The sequence below is a fragment of the Urtica dioica genome, chromosome 9 (genome assembly GCF_054948205.1).
Source record: "Urtica dioica subsp. dioica isolate 48M chromosome 9, U.dioica_male_clone48M_v1_H2, whole genome shotgun sequence".
NCBI classification, from domain to species: Eukaryota; Viridiplantae; Streptophyta; class Magnoliopsida; order Rosales; family Urticaceae; genus Urtica; species Urtica dioica.
This window is the reverse complement of record NC_142764.1, coordinates 25,621,571-25,647,330: the sequence shown is the minus strand read 5'-3', so window position 1 is coordinate 25,647,330 and position 25,760 is coordinate 25,621,571. Positions and strand designations below refer to the sequence as shown.

Here is a 25,760-nt window from a genome sequence, read left to right as displayed (position 1 = left end):
ACCCACTCATACATTCAAGGGAAACTGGATCCAAAATCTCTTAAATGTATCTTCCTTGGGTATTCTGCAACACAAAACAATTACAAATGCTATGAACCCATTTCCAGAAAGTTCAAAGTATCCATGGACGTTTCCTTTCACCAATTCAGCTCGTCAGAGGGAGAATGACGACAATGACTTCCCAAATTGGCTCATCATCAATCTAGACTTCAGCTTACCTCAAACTCCAAGTCCAACCTCGACCCCTTCTCCTAGCTCGCCACTCATCTCAAACACTTCTCCTTTTGTCCAATTTGTCACTTCAAATACTCCATATACCCAGTTCGTCACAAATTCTCATCGCTAGTTCGCAAAATACTGAGCCATCAAACTCTAGCCCAGAAAGTCCTTACCAACTGACCCATTCCCAGAGTCCGGTAACACTCAATCTCCTTATTTAGCCATTGCCTTAAGAAAAGAAACTCGTTCGTGTCGTCCATTCCCAGATCCCAGCATAGCGAGATGCTAGTCATGCCGAGATCCAAGCCCTCGAACAAAATAATACATGGGAAATCACCGAGCTACCCCAGGGCAAACAAACGGTTGCATGCAGATGGCTATTCACCATCAAACACAGTCCAGATGGCACATTGGAGAGATTCAAAGCTCATCTAGTTGCAAAAAGGTACACTAAGGCGTGCAACATCGATTATCAAGAAACATTCGCTCCGGTCGCGAAGTTCGACACCATCAGGATGGCACATTGGAGAGATTCAAAGCTCATCTAGTTGCAAAAAGGTACACTAAGGCGTACAACATCGATTATCAAGAAACATTCGCTCCGGTCGCGAAGTTCGACACCATCAGGATCCTACTCTCTCTGGCAGCCAACTTAAATTGGCCAATCATCTAGCTCGACGTGAAGAATGACTTCCTGAATGGCGAACTAGAAGATGAAGTCTACATGCAATTCCTACAGGGATCCGACAACAATCAAGGTGCCAACAAAGTCTGCAAACTCAAAAAATCTCTATACGGACTAAAACAGTCTCATCGAGCATGGTTCGGGAAGTTCACCCATGTGCTCAAACAAAGCGACTACGTACAAAGTCAAGCATATCCCACACTCTTCTTAAAGATATCCGTCAAAGGCAAATACACCATCATCAGTGTGTATGTGGATGACATAGTCATCACGGGAGACAACCTTGAAGAAATTAAGAGACTGAAATAGATCCTATCATCCGAGTTTGAAGTCAAGGACCTTGGAAGTTTACCATACTTCCTAGGCATGGAGGTCGCACGATTTGAAAAATGTATCTTTGTCTCTCAGCATAAATATACATTGGATCCCCTCAAAGAAATTGGCATGCTCGATTGCAAACCAGTTGATTCTCCGATGGTTCCCAATGCAAAGCTACTAGCTCGCACTACCGAGGTTGCTACCTACAAAGAGAGATTCCAGCAATTCGTAGGAAAACTCATCTACCTCACTTACACTAGAATAGATATATGATTCGCAGTAAGCATGGTCAGTAGAATCATGAGTAATCCATCGAAAACTCACATGGACACAGTCATGAGAATTCTTCAATACCTCAAAGCTGCCCCAGGGACTAGTCTCTCGTTCAAGAAAAGAAGAAGCCAAGGTATCGAAGTCTTCACTGATTCAGACTGGGCATGATATGTACCAGATCAAAGATCGACATCAAGCATGTGCACCTATGTCTGGGGAAACCTCGTCACATGGCGTAGCAAGAAACAATCGGTAGTCTCGCGAAGTAGTGCTGAAGCCGAACTCAGATCATTAGCAAGTGGAGTGTGTGAAGGCATCTGGTTGAAAAGAGTTCTTGACGATCTCAAGATCGAGGTTGAACGATCTATCAAGTTCCTATGTGACAATCAAGCAACCCTAAGCATTGCTAAGAATCTTGTTCATCACGACAAAATCAAGCATATCGAGATCGACCGATATTTCATCAGCGAAAAAATAGAGTCGAAAATCATCGAATGGAATACATCCCGACTCGCCATCAGCTCACAGACATCCTCACCAAACCTCGTCATCGAGCAAGTTTTTTCGAGCTGTGTAGCAAACTTGATCTCCTCAACATTTATTATCAAGCTTGAGGGAGAGTGTTGAAAACAACAAGCTCAAATTCCAATGTTCATGCACAACCTTGAAAGTGCCACCAACTTTGGAAGTTGCATCTTTCTATTTCCTAGCATCTTTTTATTTTCTAGATTTTTTTTCATTGTTTTCATGTAAAATAATTATTCTACTTTTCCTATTCTTATATAAATAAAGGATTCACCTCTTATAAAAATATACTCGGCAGTTCATATTTCAACATATATGATATTTGAAAAATGAAATATTTTGATAAACAACTGGTTGTTCAGATACGAGCCTATAGTTTGCGATCACATTATAAGTAGAATTAGTCTTTTAAATAAATAATGATAAAATTTGGAAATTTTTTTTAAAAGCCTTAGTTTATCTCAGTTGTGGATACTAAAAAATGAAAAAAAAAATAAAATAATATAACGTTAATATACGCCTTCTTTCCTGGAAGAATATATTATTCCTTACTTTGTAATTTTGTCTGACTTTTGTTGTATACGGAATCAACTTTTGATTTCAAGACTTTATTGGCTAGTATTATCCAATCGGTTCAACTTCTTTGACGTAAAATACAGTTAAATTACTATTTGTCAAAACGACCAACTAGCTAGAGAGCGATACAATTCGAATTTTTCCACAATAAATTATGCAGGACCACATACATCACTGTTCAAATAACGTCGTTTTTTTAATTAAATTTTATTTTTTTCGCTATTTCAACGATAATGTTTGTGTTCTGGTTGTTAGTCCATATAGACTTTGAACAGAGAAAAATGTGATATTTGAAAGAGAAATTTCTTGCGATATACGGCAGGAAAATATATACAATGATAACAGGACAAAGTAGAATATCTCAATTGAAATAGAAAAATTACACGGACTTAACCACTTGAAACCTGGAAATTACAATCTAGTCAAGGTTTCGACTAATAAGTTTCAAATATAGTCACAATTGATGACATGACTTTTATTAGTCATTTAACAAATTATTTGTTTATTCTTTGTTTAAAAGTCGGATGAATATCACATGTAGCCAACGTTTGAGCGCCACTAAATATTGAAACTTTAATACATGTTGTAGCCTTACTTCTCTCTCATTTCACTCCGACCACCACCGGCGCTGACCACCTCTCATTGCTCTCTCCGTCCACCATCGGCGCAGACCACCAGACCACCGTGCTCTCTCATTCGCGCGAGACCACAGATCTGTGCGACCACCCAGATCCGCCATAATCGCCTCATCTCTCTCCGCCGTGAACTGAAGACCACGAGAAACCGTCAAAATTGCCCACCTCGACCGCCTCATCTCCCTCCACCGTGCTTGCTCTCGTGCATGTCTCTGTGTTTGGCGCTCTCAATCGTTGCACAAGCTTGGTAGAGGAGAGGCTGGAACTCATGGCGGCGTGGTATGTGGCGGAGATTCGTTGTGGTAGGATGCTTCCGATTTATTTTGGTTTATTTGTTGTACACACTTTATTACACGCTGTATGAATTTATTCCATCATATTTTTATCTCCTGTTTTGTAATTCAATTAGTTACTCTGATTGATGGATTTGATTTTCATTGACTTTCTTTTTCAATGTACACGAATATATCCCTTAATTAGGGAGTACTTATGTTTTTTTTTAACGTATGAAAAATGTTTATAATAGGCATAAAAAAATTATAATTGTTACAGCCCTAAAATTTGAAAAATTCATAATTTATAAACACAAATTAACAAAAATTTATTGACGATTCACAAGTAAAAACCTGAAAGTATACAAAACAAACACCTATTAATGATAATTAATGAAAATTTACTGACGATTTATAAGTAAAAATCTGAACTAAGCTAATTGTGTGTTAGGTTTTATATGAATTCGTGAATTAATCAAACATTTTCATTACACGTCGCATGTGATAGATTTTATTTACTTATTTTAATCAATATTTAATTTGTTTTTTATATTACATGCAATAATAAATTGCCTTTTAGATATTTCAAATTTTAATCGCAAGCGTAGAATATGAAATTTTTAACTGACGAAGTTGACTTTTTAAATAAACTGAATCAAACGTTGGCTAGTGTTTTGTTACACAGATTTAAACCACACAAGCGTATATTCGATATTTTCTAACCGTAAATTTCGTAAATGGTTAAATTACAAAATTTACCAAGCGTTGATTAGATGTTAAAAATTATGTTTGAAATTGACTATCTTGTTAGATTGTCCACTGAAATATGTGTGTTTTATATTTTATTTTAAATTAACGACATCATTAACCTATAATGATTTGGGTAACACTACTTTCTTGGTGTTCGCATGAGTCAATTCCTAGTTTTAATCTAGAAAAGATCTTCGATATTAGAATTTAAAAAAAAAAAAAAATTTACTATGTGCTTCAAATATAATTATTTGTATTTTGGACAAAATATGTGTATATGTAAGAATGAAATAATAATAATAATAATAATTAAGCTAAGTGTTCTCGGTAGTGCACCGCAACTCTAATTTTATTAGTAAACCACGTGCCACAAAGTTGCGAAAAAAAAATGGTACCTATTACTGATAAGTAAACCGTTACAACATGGATAAACCACAAACAAAGGTATAAACAATGAGTATCTAATATATTATATATACATACTATTAACAAATTGTTGATCATTTTATTTTGTGCTTGATTAATTATCATATTATTCGTTGTTACATAGAGTCTGACTGACGTTTTTGATTCAGTCAAATCTTTTATCTCTCATGTTGCTTCTCCCACTTTAGAGAACATCCTTCATCCCCTTCTGTCAGGATGCGACATGGTCTCGCTGACACCACTGGCCACGTTGGATATGTATGTCATTTGTCTCTGTTCTGGATCAGAGGATATTCTCTTTACTTGTCTCTTATATAAAATAATGCTTTTTCTTGGGTGTAGGATTACGCATTCTTATTATGCCGAAACTTAAGACAAAGAAAATGTGTGTCTTTTGTCATTTAGTGTTGGTGTCTTTTCGTTTTCAGTGAGAGCTAACCCAGCTCATGGTGTGTTGCTGGTGATTGATAATTATTGAAACACTGAGAGTGTGAGAGTGAAAAGTGAGAGAAACTCAATATATGGGGAGCCAAGATTAGAAACTCTCTAGAATAGTTTGGAGTTAAGAATAAGTGGAAGGTCATCATCCATCTGTATTTTGTCATTGTATCATACTATTGTCTAGTGAAGTTACTCTTTTCACCGAGATTCATTCCCTCATTCCCCCCCCCCCCCCCCCCCCCCCCCCCCCCCCCCCCCTAGAGTAGACGTTTTGGCCGAATTGGGTTACCACTCTTGTGTGTTATATTCCCTTATTGTCTTTACTGTTGTTGTTACTTCTCCTAATAACATCTAACGAGACAACTTAAACACTAAATCTGGACTTTCATTATTAATTGATTAGATAATAATTAACTTACGAGTAGAGTTGTGCAAAGAGAACAAAAAACCATAAATCCTATAGGACCACCTATTTCTTAAATCGTTTGTTTAAAACAGGTTATGTCTAACTAATTAATCCAGTCCGTTTTTTAGACTGGTCTAAAACAGTCTGGTCTGATTTCAAAATTTTAGACCGTAGTTTCAAAAGGTACCAGACCGGTCCTAAAAATTTCAAACCGTTAAAAGCGGTCTGATCTAGTTTGGAAACCATTGCATTATGTATCCTTTCAGTAAAATAAAATAAAATAATAATAATTGTGCTTGAGAAATAAAAGGGATTTGACAAATATTACTTAAATCATCTCACTTTTACAAAAATCAACTGAAACTTATTATGTTAATGATTTGCTACGAAATTTTAAAATCCGTTCACGAAATACAAAATTTCGTGATCGAGTTGTCCCGAAACTCTGCACTTTGTGTCCAATCTATCACAAAACAAATGAAAAGTATTACAGTTTTTGTACAATTTATTTAGTAATAAAAAGTCAAATTTTAAATTTTGATTGATTTGAGTAAAATGTATAATTTTAATAGTATTTGTGTTAGAATAAAAAAAAGTAAAAATTTGTAGTTAAATCAAAATAATAATAATATAAAAAATTAGTCAGATAAGCCACCGAAAATCTAAGAATTGCTAGATAGCCAACCTTTTATAAATCTTTTGTAAATAATCACCTCAATTTATTTACGGCACTCATAAAGATAAAAATACCCCAAAATATTTCCGCCTATTTCGGTTTTTTTTTTTTTTTTGTCTTTTTGAGTGTAGTAAATAAGTTGGGGTGACTATTTACCGAAAATTTACAAAAGATTGACTATTATACAAAACGTTATAAATCAAATGGCTATATAACTAAAAGACCCGTAATAATAATAATAATAATAATAGCATGGTTGCCAAATTCCGCGCACGCGGACTTTCAATCCTTAATTTAAATTATAGTTCTTAAAAAAATCTAAACGTCAATTTTAACCGGAACTTTCTCAGACGACTCCTTTCGGTATTTTGTTTCTTAGCTTATCGTGTACGCTTAAATAAAAGCTAATTTTCCTTTCTTTTTTTGTTTGCTCTCCACTAATGACCAAGATATACGTACGTACCTTAGTTTTGGCCAAACAATATTCTCTGATCCAAGGTATCATAATTTACAACACATGGCCATTTTCCCAAAACTTGCCAAACCAGCGCTTTACACAATCATAGTACTCTCGATCTCGTTTTCAAACGCAGATCCTCTATACACCTCTTGCGAGGACAAAAACTGCACTCCAAACACCCAATTCGAGATCAACCTCATTCATCTTCTCAAAGACCTCTCCTCAAGAGCCGCCCACTCACGCTTCAACAATACGCATCGCGGGAACAGCAACGACAATATCGTGTACGGACAGTTTCTCTGCAGAGGTGACGTCATCATAAACAACTCCACCGTGTGCCAGCGCTGCGTCGAGAACGCGATCCGTGATTTCCGAGACTGCAAGAGCATGGATGCTATGATATGGTACGACCTCTGCCAAGTTCGCTATTCGTTCCAGAACTTCTTCTCCGCTCAGGAATACACCGGGAAGTACCCGAAACGCAACGACCACGAGGGATCCGTGGAGGAGGATAAAAGACCACTCTTCGGCAAGGTTTTGGGGGATCTGTTGAAACACATCGCAAGAAATGCGTCGTTTTTCAGCTCCGACAAGTTTGCGACCGGCGAGATAGGGTTTTGGAGAGACGAAAGACTTTACGGGCTAGTTCAGTGCACGGAAGATATCTCGGGGGACGATTGTCAGGGTTGTTTGGACTCTGCGTTTGGAGATCTCAAGGCTTGCTGTTCTCTTCAACGAGGCGGGATGGTTGTTAGTAGGAACTGTATCGTGAGGTTTGAGATGTACAGTTTCTTCAACCATACCTCCTATAATTCTCTTCTAACCTATGACGCTTCCAAAGGTATAACTGCTCTCTGGTTATGGATATGTATGTTTAAATTAGAGAACCAGGCACTATTCTGACGTGTCATATGTCTTTATCTAAGTGGAGTTTTATTGCTTATTTTCCCTATTGGTTCAAAACATTAAATTCCACTAACTTTGGACTAGGAATAAGTCCATATATATATATATATATATATATATATATATATATATATATATATATATTATATCTGGTTTTTTAGAATATATCGCATACATTGTTTTATGGGTACATCATGAGTGTGATAATATATCTAGGAAGGTTTCTCGGTTTCACATAGGCAATTTATGTAACGAAGGGCTTACACTGAAAGCTCTTGTTCTAGAGATGGAATTTTATTTAATTTTATATGATATGAATATAAAAGTTCTTATTTATTTATTTTTGGAATCGTATATAAAAATAAGACTAACCTAGGAAATTTCCTTCACAGAAAAAGCAGGGGATAAAGATAAGACTTTAAAAATTGTCGTTGTCTCTGTCCCAATATTAGCCATCCTTCTGTGTGGTGCTGTAGTTTTTCTACGAATGAAGGGATTTAAAAAAGGTAAATTAGCTAAAATTATATGAACATATATGATGCCATAGATATAGACTATACAATCCCATGTATTTTTCTGCAGGAGACAGAACTGAGCAGGCTTTATTACGAGAATTATCAGGCCATGCAACAGTAGCGATCACCGAACAAGGTAATCTAGTCCCATCCGAGGAGCTTCCTTTCTATGATCTGGCTACTATAAGGACAGCCACGGAAGGCTTTTCTGAGGCTAACAATCTCGGAGCAGGAGGTTTCGGTACTGTTTACAGGGTGTGATTCATTTAATAATGTTTTTTTTTTTTTTTTTTTTTTTTTTCTTTTCTTATCAGCGCAGATAGTTACTAAATTGTTATGAAGTGTAATTTTAGTTATTTAATTGACTTTTTAAGCAAAGTAATCCTCAAATAATTACGGTTAATTATAGCCTTTTTGGTCTTTTTTCATTAAAAAAAATGTTTTTTTATGATATTCATTACCTATAAAACTTAAAATATATTATTACAAATTTAAATTATTTATATCTAATTTTAAAACTCTCATTAAAACAAAAATATTACTCTAGTAAGAAAATAAAATGACTAGCTTTTATTTAGTGTTTGTAAGGTTATAATAGAAGATATGTAGCAAAATAACCAAAATGAAACTATGAAATTTGTTTTTAGCATACGTTTCACAACTTTTAGGAAAATAACCAACAGATTTATGTGGCAATAATTAAGGTCTGATCTGACCTTATTTATTAACAAATTCGTAATTTTCTTTCTCTTACCTTTTTCCTACATTTTTTTTTTTTACATAAAAATTCAAAAAAACCATATCTATCTCATATGAACTCGAAATTGAGTGATTCCAAATCCTAAGGATTCGTGACGTCGAGATCTTCCAAAATAGATTTATTGTTTTTGATGAAAAATCATATTTAATACCATAGATGTAGAAAAATCACATTACTACCTTAAATATGGAAATAACTGAAATTTTTTGAAATTATAAAAAAATGGAAACGTAAATATGATGAATTAAACATAATTTTTATCAAACACAATGAGTCTATTTTTGAAGATCTCGACGCCACAAATTTGTAGGATCTGAAATCACTCAATTTCGAGTTCGTATGAGAAAGATACGAATTTTTGAAGTTTTGATGCAAAAAAAAAAATTATTTGAAAAAAATACGAGAGAAAGTGACGAATTTGTTAATAAAAAAAAGTAAATAAGATCTTAATTATTGCCACATAAACCATTTGACTATATCTCTAAAAATAGTCAAACGTAGACTAGATCCAAAATCATATGTTTAAAGTGGCCTAGTTAGTTACAAATCTCTATAATATAATTGAGTTAGTTTCTTTATAAAATTAATAAGAGTTGAATAAATTTAATTTAAAGTTTAATAATGACTAACATGTTCCAAAATTAATATTTTGAAGATAATTTTTTTTTATAGAAAATTAATTCTTTTGGACCTCACATATTAGTTAGGTATTATTGCGGAAAGAAAACCTATTTTTCAAAAGAAAAACGCCGCTACTTTTAATCTTATATTTGTACCTTTTTATTTATTTTTATTCATTTTCCCACAGGGTGTATTGCATGATGGAAAAGAAGTCGCTGTGAAGACCTTGAGGAGGAAGTCGTGGCAGGGCTTGGAACAGTTCAAGAATGAGGTCACACTCATAGCAAAACTTCAGCACAGAAACCTCGTAAGGCTCATCGGATATGGTATCTCTGGAGACCTAAGGTTTCTTCTGTACGAGTTCATGTCGAACAAAAGCCTCGACCTTTTCATCTTCGGTGTGTTCTATTTCCATCGAAGTAAAGGTACTTATTATTAGATTCGATTCTCATTTTTTTGTATTTTAATATATCGAGTTTCATCAGATCAAGAAAGGCGTTCTCGACTTAATTGGTCGACATACTACAGAATAATCTGTGGAATTTCGAAGGGACTACTATATCTCCACCAGGACTCTCGACTAAAAATCATACACAGAGATCTCAAGCCTAACAATATACTATTAGACCTTGAAATGGTTGCAAAGATATCAGACTTTGGAATGGCAAGGATTTTCTCAGGAAATCAAGACACTGCTGCTGACACCGAAAGAGTCGTCGGAACATAGTTGAGTTTTTCTATCTCAGCAATGCTATCAATTTTTAGAATATTGTATCCTAATTAATTTTATATTGTGACAGCGGGTACATGGCTCCAGAGTTTGCAATGAGCGGATCGTTCTCAATCAAATCCGACATATATAGCTTCGGTGTAATCTTGCTCGAGATAATCAGCGGTAAAAAGAACACTCGATTCCACGTAACAAACCAGGCTCGAACACTACTCGACTATGTACGTCAATCTACCAGAAATACGATCATTTTTATCTTTTACATTTTCGTGTCAATGATAATGAATTTAACCATGAGCATAGGCTTGGAGCTTATGGATGGAAGAAAAAGAAGTTGAATTGGTGGATCCATTTTTGTTGCGAGAATTGAGTTCACGTGAAGAGATTTTAAGATGCATTCATATCGGCCTACTGTGCGTCCAAGAAGATCCGGTGGATAGGCCTTCGATGTCTGACATTGCTGTGTTTCTACAAGAAAGCGGATCCGCCATTCTTACTGAACCCAGACAACCATCATTTTTCATGGGAAGAGTCATTTCTAAGGATGATTTTGGTGCCGATCCCAGCGCCAACGGACTTACTATTTCTGAACTTGTGCCACGCTGACAAATAGTGGTCATTGAAGAATAAACGTGTGTTCGTACTTCTGTACTGTTCTTATATTATTTGGTAGAAGTAATACTTAGGGTGTGCACACTAGGCTATCACGATGCACCAGCAGAATAGGCAAATTCTGAATATTTAGGGTGTGCGCGCTTCGAGGCAACGACATGTAAATAGATTCTTAGGATCCTATGTTAAGTGTAGTGAATTTTTTCTCCTCTCATCGTTTTGGTCTTTTCAATGAGTCTTTTTTATGTCCACTAAAATCAATTTGCCAAAATCTATCTATTTAATACCAGCAGCTTCTTCTTGCACCAAAATTTTAAAGCACTTTTTTATTTATATTTATAGAAACACAGCACCAAACTAACTGAGTATTTATTAATGATTTTAGTATCAAAATTTAATTATGTAATTGATCATCTTGAGCATGAGATTATACATAATTAATCTACTCACCATATTGATCAACAATAGAAATTTGGATATTTCATTCAGACATTTTCCCAACATTTGCTCAAGCCTCAAACTCAATAAGAAATTACAATATGTGTGCTTTCAAATTGCAATCGTCGAGATATTCCAGGAAATAGAAAACTAACATAAAGGTTTCAAATTCTCAAACTTGGTCCGGGCAAAGAGTTGACAAGTAAAAATTTGGGCTTGTATTCTCCGATAATTATGCTTGGGAAGTCAAACAAAGGTTAACGCTTAGACACGGCATGAGAACCCCCTATTAGTCTATCGGAACCAGTAGACTAGTTATAGGTTTCTTAAGAGGAAGTTTCACGAAGGACTTGAGTGATGGATGACTAAAACGATTTCGGAGACGGGTAAAACGACACTCGTCAAGGTCGTAGTACAAAGCATTTCAATCTATGCAACATATATCCACCACCAATCCCCGAAAAGTTTTGTCAATATCTTGATAAAGTTTCGAGGAAGTTTAAGGTGAAACCAAACTGGAGACAAAACGAGGTATCTTGCTACTATTCGTTGGGATAAGGTTTGCGTACCTCGTAAAGAAGGAAGCTTGGACTTTCGAAGATTTAAAGACATGAACAACGCCCTTATTGCAAAACTTGGGTGGCACTTGGCCAAGGAATCCAAGTTATTTTGTGTCGAAGTCAAAGCCAAATATCTTCCGGACTCGAGCTATGTTTTATTCCAAACCAAAGTCTCACAGCCTCGAAAAATTGGAGATATATTTGGCCCACGAAGGAGTTCAATAAAGACAACTCGGTATTTGTTAATGAGAGTGGTAACATGGTTGATATGTTAAAAAAATAAGTGGGGTGTGGAGATAAATGGCGTTTTTGGGTTGGATCTTTCCCTTAATATTCACTCGGTAAATCGATTGATGATCCCAGGCAAAGGTGGAGCTGCCTTGAGCCTAGCAGTCCGATACCCCCTTTCAACTTTTAAAAATTGTAATTTGTACTTTAAAATTTTTATAATTTTAGCCCAAATTTATATAGTTTTTTTCTAATTTGCCTCCCCAAAAAACATTTCTTTCAAATTTGCCCCATCTTAATGAAATTTCTAGCTTCACCATTGATCCCGCGTGAGAGAAAATGGGACTAAAAAATTGAGCAGGTCTTGTGGTGCTCCTTCTGTCGCAGACATTTGAAGATTAAAATTCGCAGAGCTCCGGGAGATGATGAAATTTTTTGGGCGAGAAATCAAGCTGGGACTTTCACCGTCAAATCGGCGGTCAGCTCTATGGCGTTTGAACCTGATGACCCTATTTGGAAGACGATCCGGGCTCTGACGTGATGTGCCGCCTTTGCCAGGTTAGAATCTAATCAATGGGCCATTTATTTTCCAGTGCGATCTTGCTAGAATATTATGGTCTGTGGTGGGATTGGGCTTAAGATGGGTTAGGGATAATGACATTGACGGAAAAATCAGAATACAAAGATTTTCTGGATATTAATGAAGATGTGGCCAGAGTGAACGGAAAGGGCAATTCTTTGCGGATTTGGCGTAGCCGAATCACAGCAGATTCTGCAGCGGAAGCGGAGTTAAAGGCATTGCTGTTTGGCTCTTGTCGAATGTAGTGTTGGAGGGTGATAACGAGTGCATTATGGATAGTGTAGCCCCAAAGCTGAAAGTTGTCCTTTTTTTTTTTGGCATTTGTTGCCTTTGTATGAACATGTTTTAGAGGTTGTAAAAGCCTTTTCTTTTGTGTCCTTTGTATGGATTCCAAGAGCCCATGGTCCATGTAAATGGGCGATGACAGACATCGAGGGCGGTTTTTGTTTTGAAAGGAATGTTCCGCCCTGGAACGTTATTGAGGTGGATGCTAGTGAATCGAGGTATGAGGGTGCTCTTTCCTCTACTGATCTTCCCAAAAAGGAATGGTCGGAGAGGTTTCACCGAGAAAAACATAATTTATAGGGGAAAGATAAACAATATGTCAAATGCAGAAAAGAAAAGTTTTTTTTTTTTTTTTTTTTTTTTTTTTTTGGAAATAAAGCAAAATAGAGCAAATGTCTCCAACATGCCAGTTGATGATCAACCAACTTTTTCAAAAAGTACTTTGGCAATGTGCGAGGTGATAGTCTCATAATCAAAGTGAGCGGCATAATAATAGGTCTTGGCCACCATGAGGAATGTCTGCTTGATTTTTACATCTTCGGTATCGTCCGATGAGTTCTCAAGCACTAGTTGTACTAGCTCTTGCATTCCTGATTCTATTACGGCAGTTTCACGAGCCTAAACATATGGCCAATACAATATTTTTGGAAAAAAAAGCAAGTTAGTAGTGGTTGTCATCAATCTTAGATTTAAGAAAATAATTATTTAATTACGAACTCTAACTAATCTACCTCGTTTGTTTGTTTTTGGTAATGGAGAATATTTTGGCAAACTCTGTTTGTGATGTTGAATAGTCTTCTGTAACGAGGATTCTGCAGTAGACCCTCCACAGGAGTACGAGCTGAGACGAGATTGATTGTTTGGACTAATAATTCTGCCTCTTCGCTCTGGTCCCTATCTCCTCTCTCCTGCCACGTCACCAACCACTTGTTCCACTGCATTGGTGAGTTACGGTCTGACTGTCAAGCTCACAATATTGCTCTAGATTTTGTTACTGTGATGTGCGATTATTTTGTGTACACGCCATTAAAGGAGACTTGTACAACGTAAAAAAGATATAACATGATTGCACTTAAATTAGTGATCCAAGTATATTGTAACAAAATTTAAATTGGTGGAACGATATATATATTTTACGATTACACACTTAATTCACCATGTTTATCTTTCTGTCTTTGATTTTGTTTTAGTGTTGTTAAGATTTGCATAACATTAACAGGAATATAGGCGTGGGAGCTAGAAGAATAACTTACAGCTTGAGGTAGAAGATTACTGATGTCCCTTCCGTGCACTAGAGTGGTGTCGATAGAGAACTTATTCAAGGTTGAAATTAAACTACCAAGTAGTCCGTGACCTGATTCGCTCATATTCAGTGAACTGCCAATGATATTTCATTATTTTGTATCTCAATGTGGCTGCACCGTGCTGTGTTTACAATAGGAAGATCACAGACACATCAATAATTATGTACCTTTCATTCATGTAATAATCATGCAGACTAGTACTTGATCCCTTGAATGCACGAGAAAAGGCCTTTCGGTGATTAGAAGCAGAAGGTTCTTCCCCATTGAAATGATATGTGATCGTCTCCATCAGAGCACTAGTTTTTGCCCATGCGATTCGTTACTCGGCTCTATCTGGTTCACACACACTCGCTGCTGCAAGGTAATAGGCAAATAGGAGGCTTTTTCTGCTTAAACCATAGTCTTCAAGTCTACAATCTGTGAACCATCTGCGATTTGCACGCGGTATATATATTTGTTACAATTCATATCTATCTGTTTACATTGTAAACAATAATGTTATCACGTACTTTTGGAAATCGTGCCACTCATTGGAGTGAACTTTTTGGCAGATGTTGAAGTCTCTCTTTGCCAGCTCAAGAAAGTCATCGTTGTTCACATACGGCATTCTGAGATAATGATCAAATACTTGACAATACACTCAATGTGAATTTCATTGATCTCATATCAGTCCGATATGTATCATGAACTCTATCAATATATCCACATTTTAATTATCTTAAATACCTACCTATATAGAGTCTTTCCGATCCAAACATCATTCCGGCCACCATATTGCTCAATATAGAATCTAGTCTCCAACTGAGGCAAACTGGAATACCATGGAACCTCCAGTGCATATAATGCACATGTGGTTAAAACATTATGGGTAATTTAGCAAAATAACCAACTTAAACGTTGGAAATTGCTAAATAGCCAATGTTTGGTAAATATTAAGTAAATAGTCAATTTTATATATTTACAAACGTAAAAATTAAGTAAATAGCCACTGCCATATTAAGACACGTCATCATTTATGGTTGTTTACCTAATATTTACCAAACCTTGGCTATTTAGCAATATCAAACGTTTAAGTTGGCTATTTTTCTAATTTTTTGAAACATTATCCATGTTGAGCTCAGAAGAACACATCATTTATATCAGCTCTAATTTACTTTTTTTTTCCTCTATTTATTCTCTCATATTTAATCATTCTCCGTATTCCTCAGGTAATAATTATTACGGCATAAGATCAAACGGACTAAATTTTTTACCAATCAACCTAAATATGTGGACAAGGGAGGCTATAACTCACTTGTAAGAAGAAGTCATAGCAAAATAATATTCATTATAAAAATTTAAATCTGGCCGTACCTCGCCAGGCAAATCTTTTGCCATGAGCCATTTGTCGACCAATGACCAATTAGCTTGTTTTTCTCTAAGGAATCTTGAAGAGATATCATTGGCATCTTGTAGAATATTCTCTCCGGGAAAGAGGAGCTCTGATGCTCTGAAGAGGTTCAACATCCCCGTCACTGACTGTATCGATTGCCCTGACATGCAGAAGAACTCGTCACCGTTCTTAAAGTTCCTAAACACTCCTGTGGATCAAAAACATATTGATCAGAAACAATATATACAATACGATAATTGGAATTAGACTTTCGCAGTTAATTGATTTGTTAATATTTAACTCAGTAAACGAAGTAATATTATATTCAAGAGTTACGACACGTCACGCGCAATTAAGTAGTGCATGATATTACCAGCAGAAACATTATGCCCGTGCAATCGAAGAAGCCTAAATCCCATGGCAGTATCGTCAAGATCATAAACCTTTGTATCTCTCGCCCAGCATATTCCATTTTCGGTCCAATACCTAATATTAAAATTATGTACGAATATATAGTAGTCGATTGGCAATTAAGTCTCAACAGTTTTGATGTAATGTATTTTTGTACTTTTAATTTTCGGGTGTATCATTTTGATCTTATGGTTTCTTATCAATCAATGGACCTTATCATTACCATTTTTTACCTTCAGTCTAAAATTTGACCGGCATCATAAACGTGCAGCCTATCTATCTCACTTTTAAAATGTATTTAGTTCTTTATTCTATTAGCTAGTTAATGATAAAACAAATAAATATATACTTACACCATTATTATAAATAAAAATCTATGTATAAACTTCTTTGTTCCCACGACACGTCGACACGCCACGGGCTTGGATGCGAATGCAACATTAGTAATGGCCAATGCCAATATTGACCGTGTTTGAGTATATGGACTGAGGTTATCATGCAAAAAATTGCTTAGTTTAAGTGGAAATTATACGACTACAGTTGACCATTTTAGCCAAAAGTATAATATCATGATTCAGAGATTTGAATTTTGTCAAAAAAATTCACAAAAGTTTGGTAAAAGGGTCATACGTTTTAAAGTTTTGGGATAGCTAATACCAAAAACAAATTACGGACTTATCTATAAAACGCATAAACTTCAAATGTCAGAAGTAAAAGTTATAAGCTCCTGAAAAAATAGGGTGTGAGAAAAAAAAAAGCATTCTTAGCGATCTACTCATTATAATTTACACAATGAGGTAACTATTTCCACTGTAGCTAATAGCTACTACAGTGTTAGTGGTTTTTGCACTGATCCTATCTTTAGTATGGAAATTATCAAAATAAGCTAGAGTGGCTCATCCTGAGCCTAACAACATCTTCTCCTTTACATTGTAATCTAACAACTTGTAACATATGAACCTCTCAACTATTTGATTGCGGCCGACTCACATCACCCAATAGCCTATTTTACAACACAACTATAGGATTCTTTTTCCTTATAATTCAATTAGAATTACGACATGCATTATATGTGTATGCATGCTGCACGCATTAACACCGAACAACTGATGTGAATTTTCTTAACTAAAGAAAAATTCTACACGACGCAAGCGAACGTGTCGTCAAGTAATAGAGTGCAAAAGCACGGATATCGATCCCATAAGGACTCTAGACTATTTCCGAAGCAAACTCACTAGCTTTCTTTTTCGAGTTATGGAAAATGAAAAATGGGGGGTTTTTGATTGTTTTGAGAACAAGATGAAATGTAAACAAAAGTGAAAACACTATTTAAACACAAGTTAAAAGGAAGGGGCGCGATTTCGTTATTTCATCGAGTCGGTCGGTCTTGGTATGATTCTAAGCTCGGGTTTAGAGTTGTAAAAATTTAGTCTCAATCCCTCTTAAAACATTCACTAATCTCTCTCGAGTCTTTAGGAATCTAGCTACGTGTCGAACTTACACCTCTCAGTTTGGGTCCTACTAAAACACAAAACCGCATTTAGCCCGGATTTCAATCAACTACATCTACCCCCTAGTCTTTCTATAGCTCTAGGAAGGTTAATGATGGGACGGGTAGAGCTCACTCGTTTATTACCTCTCGGTTTCTAAACTCGTCTAAGGTTCACTAATTAGTTAGCTACTCTAATTAGCGTTAACACACAACCCATACCCATAATATTTCACTCTCAACCCAACCATGAAGCACAAAATCTAATCTAAAGGTTTGACCAACCAACTCAACTACTCAACTACATCGCACCCCAAATCTATTTAGCTACTCATAATTAAGAATAAACAAAGTAAAATTGAAATAAGTAAAAGAAACAAAACAATAAAGAAACAAGACATTGAATGCTAATCTCAACAACCAAACAAAGCTTTCATTAACTCAAGCACTACTTCAATATTCCACTAAGATAAAACAATAAAGTAATCACAATACTCAATGCTCAATAGATAAAAATAATCAACAAAACTCAATAGAATGCTTGAAAGCTTAAAATATGTTCAACAAAGCATTAAGTGGAGTAAATAAGTAAATAACAATAAATAAAAGAGATAGAGTTAAGGATGAACAAATGGAGATGATGAGGATGATGGAGGTTGTCACTTCTCCCTCTTCTTCTTCACTTCCAAGCTCAAGAACAAAAATGAGTGTCAACCCTAGCTTTCTCTCTCTCACTTTCTCTCTCAAGGTTTCAAAACAAAAACTTAAGTGTTCTATGTCAAACTCCCTTTTTTTTTCTTCTTTGAATAAGTGTATATGAGGGTTTAGGAGAGGTTTTCGGAGCAAATATGGACCCTTGGATGAGATCCAAGGGCCAAAAATGATTTAAAAGACGAGCTCCAAGAATTCTGAAAAAGCACCTGGCGCGGCGCGCCACATAACAGGCGCGCCGCGCCACTCTTGAATTTCTGAAGGCGCGCCGCGCCTCTCTTGCGCGTTGGCCGCTCGAGCTCTCGGGTGAAAATTTGGTTACCAGGGGCGCGGCGCGCCATTCAATAGGCGCGGCGCGCCAGCCTTGAGAAGCTGACTTCTTGTTGACCGCCGTTGACTTTTGTTGACTTGACTTCAAATGACCATAACTTGCTCGATTTAGCTCCGATTCAGCCCGTTTTCGCACCACCACCTTCTCATACTCTCTCAAACCTGAAAATGCAATGAAAACTACAAAATAATATCAAAAACATTAAGAACAAGCTTCGATTCTTATATAAGAGTCATAGATAAGTGTGAATGAATCTCACTTATCAACAACCCCACATTTTCATTGTTACGCTACGTATGTATCATTTATGTTGAGAACATGGTGTTGATCGCGTTTTTAGATTAGTATTTAGAATCGTCTAACTCGATTTAGGGCTAGACTTTATGAGCGCATATATGTTGAGTGTAGTAAAGTTTTTCTCTTCTTGTCATTTTGGTCTTCTCGATGAGTCTACTTTATGTCTCTCGTATTCGTCCCGCTCGTCTCGCTCTTTGGATCTTCGAGTCTTTGGGTCTTTTAGTCTTCGGGTCTTCGAGCTTTCGGATCTTCGAGTCTTCGGGTCTTCGTATTCTTCGTTGAGTTATCGGGTTTTCACTTCTTTGAGTGTTCAACCATTTGAATTACTCTTCGGGACCTTTCCTTCAACCCGTAAAACCTCTCCCAAGACCTTGCCTTCAACCCGTGAAACCTCTTCCAAGAGTTTGCCTTCAACCCGTGAAACTTCTCTTGAATCCTCACATTCAACCATTTGATTTCATCTCCGAGTCTTCGTATCATTGTGTTCTTCGCGTTTCTCGTCGAGTCTTCGGATCTCCGAATCGTTCTTAAATCTTCAAGTCCTTCTTGTTCCTCACCGAGTCTTCGGATCCTCACACATTCACCTAAGCACAAGAAAACATGTATCTAAAGGGACGCGAATGGTTTTCCATTGGAGCGCGCTCCGACTAATTGTATTGTGTCCTTAGTGAACGATATATGATCGTCTCTATATTTTTTAGAGAGAGAAAGTTGTGGTATCAATTGTGTAGAGTTTTGACAAGTTGATAGAACTTACCTTGAGAGATAGTTAATGAGGGTATTTATAGAGGTTTTTAACGATGTGAGAGGCCTTATCTATGTTTTGGAGGCATTTGGGTCAAGTCTTGGCTGTGCACTTGGAGTTGGTGGCAAGCCATGGGGTTGGTGGCATCATAGTAGGGTTAGCGGCAAGCATGGCCATGGTCACCATTTGGAGTTGGCGGCCTGGTTTGAGGTTGGCGGCAATGTGGATTTGAAGGCTTCAAAGTGAGTTGGCGACACCATGAAGATAATTGGCGATATGAACATTGGCAGCGAATGTGAGTTGGCAGTAAGGTGTTGGCGGCCATCTTGGGTTGGCGGCGTGGAGTAGTTGACGGCCAAAATGGGGGTTGGCGAAAACAAGGGGGTTGGCGGAAATGTTGACTTGGCGGCAAGGTGAGTTGGCGGCCAAATGAAGGGCTGGCGGCAAGGAGTCTTGGGCAGCATTTTGGGGTTGGCGGCAAGGCCGAAGTTGGCGCCTAAGTTGGGTAAAAAATAGGGTTTCAAGGCCTTTTGGAGGGTCATTTCGGGGTTTTGACGGTCCATGTTTGTGAGCTTGTTTCAAGTGTTTTGCTTATGACTTTGGCATGAATGTTTTCAAGGAGTTGAGCTTGAAAGATTGGTTTGAGAGTCCCTTTTGAGAACTTGTTTGAGAGAAGTTTTGTAATCTTGATTCGGAGCTCGGTGCGTGAGTTTGTGGACTTGATTTTGAGTCGTTGCGATGGCTAAAAATATGTCCCTTAGATGTGGTCATGTGATATGTCTTTAGACGTGGTCTCGAATCGTTTTGTGAACTCGGGAATTGTCTCGTAGACTTGAGATATGACTTGTCGACGTGGCCTCGAGCCATTGTAAATTCTCTCGTTGAGGTGGTCTCGAGATGTGATGTCTCGACGTGATCTCGAGTCATTTCGCATAATTTCTTTCGAGAGTTACTCGAAGTTTGACTTTAAGCGCTCTGTTCGTGGGCTTGAGCCTTGTGAATTGATTTGACGTATTCGCTTGTTGTTCTTGGAGTTAAAACGATGACATAACACTAGGAATGACAATGGGTCCCTGGGTCTGGCCGGGTCCACTTGTTCCATTACCCGGACCCGGTTAAAAAATAGACTTGTTACCCGGACCTGTTTACCCGATTTTTGAAGCGGGCCGGGTAACGGTTATACCCGTCTGGTCAACGGGTAGAAAAGTGTCGGACCCGTTACCCGTTTATCCGTTTAATATTTACGGGTATCGAGTCGGATAAACCCATTTACCCACATACCCGTTTATATTACCCAATCAAATTCCATTAAAAAAAAATTATTGCAAACACATTATCAAACATCATACAAATATATTTATGTGCATATATACTATTTGATGATCACAATATATATGAGAACAGTTTTATAAAAATACACACAGTATTATGTACTACTAATTTTATAATACTACTAACAATAATCCTGAATGCCCTGATAATATATAATATTAACAATACTATACACTATTATTAACACGCTCATATTAGCTTCAAAAAATTAAACAGTACTTTTTATATTAGCTTCAAAAAATTAAACTAGCTTCAAAAAATTAAGGATGGCGTCGGAAGTTGTGGTCAAGTGTTATTTTTATTTTGCTAAATTAATTTGTCTAATTATAAAAAATAACAAAATTATATTATCAAATTATAATGTTAATCAAAATGGTAACTAATACTAGAAATAACTTAAACTTAAAGAACCAGATCCGAACCAGGGATCGAATCCTAATAAAAATACCTTTTTAGTATATTAACGGATCGGGTACCGGGTAGACGGGTACGGATCTACTTATTCTGTTATCCGGACCCGCTAAAATCTTAACGAGTCCTACCCGTTTACTCGCTAACCCGATAAAAACGGATATTATCCGGCCCGTTTAAATCGGGTAAAGGGTAAAATTGTCATCCCTACATAGCACATGGTGAATTAATTGTTAATCATGGGTAGCGGATATTAGCTTTTTTTAGCATTATTCTAATGAAGCCTTGTTTTTATAAAGATCCTATAATTTAGAATTTCTATTTTATTTACACATCAATCACCTATTAAAATTAGGGTCAAACGGCTATATAGCCAAATAAAACTTAAGTTTTTGCAAAATAACCATAGTTTGTCAACTATAAATAAACTAGCCAAAGTAAGATTAATCTAGGCTGAATCAAATTTAATCCCAATGAGCTGTAAAGACAGAATATAAGTTTTATGAACGCTGAATTAAAATTAATCGAGGCAGGATTAAAAATCGCAGTACTCTCAATTGGCTATTTTGTTATATCTAATGAAACTATGACTATTTTGCAAAAGTCATAGTTTGAATTGGCTACTTAATACAATTTTTCCTTAAAATTACAAGTATTTGTTGCAACTAGTCAATTCTCTACTTCTTTTTAAAAATTTAGCTCAAGTTTTATGTTATTAAGGAAACAGTCTACTAGGCCGAAATTAATTAAATTAATTGTTTAATTAATTTAATTAACTGAACAATTAATTTAATTAACTTCGACCTTGTGGACTATTTTCTTAATAAAATGAAACTTGAACTATTTTTTAAACTAGAGTGGATTATTCAGCTACTGACTTAATTGCCCCTTAAAATTATATATCTTAAGTGGTAATAAATGATAAAAAAAAAATGTGACTTTATTTAAGATGTTGTGGTTTAATTAACTGAATAATTTATTTAATTAACTTCAGATTTGTGGACTATTTTCTTAATAAAATGGAACTTGAGCTATTTTTTGAAAAAAGAGTGGACTATCAAGCTATTGACTTAAATGTCCCTTAAAATTATATATCTTCAATGGTAATAAATTATAAAAAATGTTACTTTATTTAAGATGTTGTGGCTTAGTAAACATGATCCATATTTTGAATATCGATTTCTATTATTTTTTCAGCTAATATTACTCATAAAAAAAATAAGCGACTCTTATATTTGTAAGAAAGTGATTGTCCAATTGCTTTTAGAAATTTTTTTTAAGAAAAAGATAAATAAACCAGCAACACCTAAAAAGCTAAAATGACAATTTTAACAAATTAAGTTAAACCGAATTGGATGTTTCTGAACTTGCTATTAATTAATTCCGAGTCAAGAATTCTAACTCTAATATGTTTAGTCCTGGCATTTGACATTATGTCATGCTTGTATAATAAAAGAAGAAAAAAAAATTATTAGCCCCCCAAAAAAATTATGGCTTCATCCTTGTTGGCAACTGCTTTTAAATCTCTCAATTTTTTCTTTGCCATTTCCACACACACACACACGCACACACACACGGATATATATTTACCTGTGAACGTAATTAACACAGTCCTTCATCTGTTGTTCAAAATATTTGGATAACCCTAAACGCTGCAATCGGTCCACAACCCAAAGGTGTTCGAACAGATCAACCGGGTACACGCTTGGTACTGTCAGTTGGCAAGGAAACAATAGTAATTAAAAAAAAAACCTAAAATTTCAGTTTACTTAATTAAAATACTATCTATTTAATGTTCTAGCAAAATAATCAATTAAAATAAATAAATTTATCTAAAATTCGAACAATAGCCAACATTAAAAATCATCATAAGTATTAAGTTTCAATAATAATGTTTTTACCATAGTATTGGTATTTTTAGAGAATATTTCAAATTTTGGTTATTTTGTTAAGAAAACTTAAAAGTTTGGCTCTATTGCTAAAAAAAATCCTTATAACCTTACAACTCAAGCTTTCTGCTTTTATTACAAGATCAAAATATTTGGAACACTATATATTTTTAGTATATAGAGATTTTACATTCGATGAAAATTCTAAAATATAATTTATAAACTATATATTTGCTTGATTTAAACACATGAAAAACTCAATTAGAGTGCATTTGTGTAAAAGAAAGCATTTTCAACTACATGACATTTTCCATATTTCTATAGCTCTTCAAATACATACACACACACACATATATATATATATATATATATATGTATATATAGGATTATTCTAAAAATACAACTAACTGAAAGAATTTTTTTTTATCATATATTAAGAAGGTTTTATTTTACTTTTATAACCATAATTGTGAATTAAAACAGTTTTCATAACATATCTGTTAATAATTATCATTAAATGTATTTTTTTTTTCATGACTTGAAATAAATAGCTTTTTATTGAATAACAAAAAAAAAACGCTGTATATATGGATTTCTATTAAGGTTTACAGTCTTAATAAACAAAACTCAATGAGTAAAAAATAAATAAAAAAATTGTAAGCAACCAAATATAATCAAGGACGTCATAACTACTTAATCAATTTCAAACTTAACTTTTAGGAACTAGCCAACGTTTCATTTATTTCAATAAATTAATTATTTATCAAAATTAACGCATATCTATTAAAATTAACGTTATGAAAATATTAATGACAATTGTGTAGAATATTATCTGTTTAATGAGGTTATGTCACAAAATATGACTAAATTTTAAATATGCCTAAAACGTTAGTTAGATTGCAAATTCAATGCTTCCTCTCTTAAATTTGTACCTGCTCCACCAAAGCTATCGACTTTGTTAATCAAATAGCCTAAGCAGTTCTTGTCATTTGTCTCCATAAAGGCGAAGGCAGTGGAAGAAGGAGAGAAGAGAAATGATCGGTTATGGGACTGTAGTTTGAGAAGCTTTTCCCACTCAAGCCCTGACATTCCTTCCAAATTGTGCAAAAGTGACGTTGGCACCGTGTGGATTATGTCACTCGGTATCCTATCATATATTCATAGTTGAAATATTATCGAAATTAGCTTTGCGTTATTATTCATATATATATATATATATATATATGTCATCTACTTCAACAGCTTAGCATCTCTCCTGTTGTAAATCTCCCGTAGCCCTGGAGAATCCTCAGGCACTCCCAGGTTTAGCTTTCGAGCTATTTCCAGAAGAGAAGGGAAAATGATTTCGAAACCGACAGTCATGTGCTCGGGATTCTCCTCCTCGTCCAATCCACACATGTTCTCCTTGATAAACGTCAATCCTGAATTACACAATCAATATTGACAAAAAATAAAAATAAAAAGGAAAGCATTAATCAGGATTTTTGCATGGTCATAACCTCTTGCCAGTTTTTCTGGATAGGCATTCCAAGTCTTTAAGGCAACAACGCAAGCCAAGGTGTTGATGAGGCGGTCGTGGGTCAAGAAAATCTCCGACTCGCCCCACGATCCGTCGGGGAGCTGATTGGCAGCGATCCACTCGAGACACAATGGAAACCGGGGACCATTAACACCTTTGATTCGAGCGACCCATGCGGTGTCGTACGCCGAAATGCTTATCTCTCCATCTTTCATTTTCTGAAGCTTTGATTTTATCGAGCTGACAAGCCTTGCTATATCTTCATTTTCAGAAGTTTCCATTGCGAGATTCAGCAGTGACTCTGAGCGACTTCCTGATTGTCTTGAACGAGAAGTTATATTCTGGTTTCCCATCCTGTTCGAGAAGCATTTGGGGATATATAGTGAGGAAAGGAACAAGCTAGCTTGGAGAATAATCAGTTGGTACTCTCTGATAAATCTATTCATAACTCACTGATATTCAGACTCCGTAGCATGTGTTCTCATCCGTGTCCTTTTCACCGAGAAGTGCCTTCGGTCTCCCAAACTTACTACTTGACGAGGAATCCATTGCAGCGGACAAACACAAATAATAGAGGAGTGCATGATCCCCAGTAACGAAATTACTTACAATGACCTACGAAAAGAATAGATGATGAACAAAAGATTCCTTAAAAAGGGGGTATCAAAATCGTATTTTTCATGGAAAGTTCCTCCCCAAATGCATGGGTTCAGGTTGAAAGAAATGAATATGAGGTGTTTGTTGTATTTGTTAGAGAATGAAGATATAGCTAGAAAACGATTTTCTTCATTGATCTTGAATGAACAATTACACTGTGTATTTATACGGACTCTGACATTCTAACTAACTCTAACTAAATGTGAGCTTGATTTACACACAAGCTAGATTCTCAGCCTTAGGCACTTTGCTGAGCTGGCAGGGTTGCACTCTAAATCTTGCTGAGCTGGCAGGGCAGTACCTCCAATACCCCCCCTTCAAACTCAACATACTTGCATCAAGTACTTTGAGTTTGGAACGCATAGACTCAAAGGCATTGCTAGATATGGCTTTTG

The 25,760-nt window shown here is 35.8% G+C and overlaps 1 protein-coding gene and 1 pseudogene across 3 annotated transcripts; one reads left to right on the top strand and one right to left on the bottom strand.

Moving 5' to 3' along the window:
- Window positions 1-6,660: 6,660 nt before the first annotated feature.
- LOC149386213 (cysteine-rich receptor-like protein kinase 25) lies at window positions 6,661-11,192 on the top strand. Of its 2 annotated transcripts, none has more exons than XM_089625215.1 (7): window positions 6,661-7,503; window positions 7,961-8,074; window positions 8,151-8,338; window positions 9,652-9,862; window positions 9,950-10,190; window positions 10,265-10,415; window positions 10,498-11,192. In XM_089625215.1, the coding sequence occupies exons 1-7, from the start codon at window positions 6,720-6,722 to the stop codon at window positions 10,798-10,800; spliced, it is 1,992 nt and encodes a 663-aa protein (XP_089481341.1). In that variant the 5' UTR covers window positions 6,661-6,719; the 3' UTR covers window positions 10,801-11,192. The 2 variants fall into 2 exon arrangements, with proteins under 2 accessions (XP_089481341.1, XP_089481340.1); XM_089625214.1 differs by having other exon boundaries at window positions 9,652-9,889.
- A 2,122-nt stretch (window positions 11,193-13,314) lies between these two features.
- LOC149386212 (ent-copalyl diphosphate synthase 1-like) lies at window positions 13,315-25,404 on the bottom strand (annotated as a pseudogene). The gene is made up of 13 exons (XR_016301353.1): window positions 25,162-25,404; window positions 24,689-25,062; window positions 24,424-24,610; window positions 24,122-24,336; window positions 22,891-23,011; window positions 15,947-16,059; window positions 15,553-15,781; window positions 14,932-15,045; window positions 14,711-14,809; window positions 14,369-14,629; window positions 14,151-14,274; window positions 13,629-13,832; window positions 13,315-13,515 (listed from the first exon to the last, which is right to left on the bottom strand). The product of XR_016301353.1 is annotated as an ent-copalyl diphosphate synthase 1-like (transcript).
- Between the last annotated feature and the right edge of the window lie 356 nt (window positions 25,405-25,760).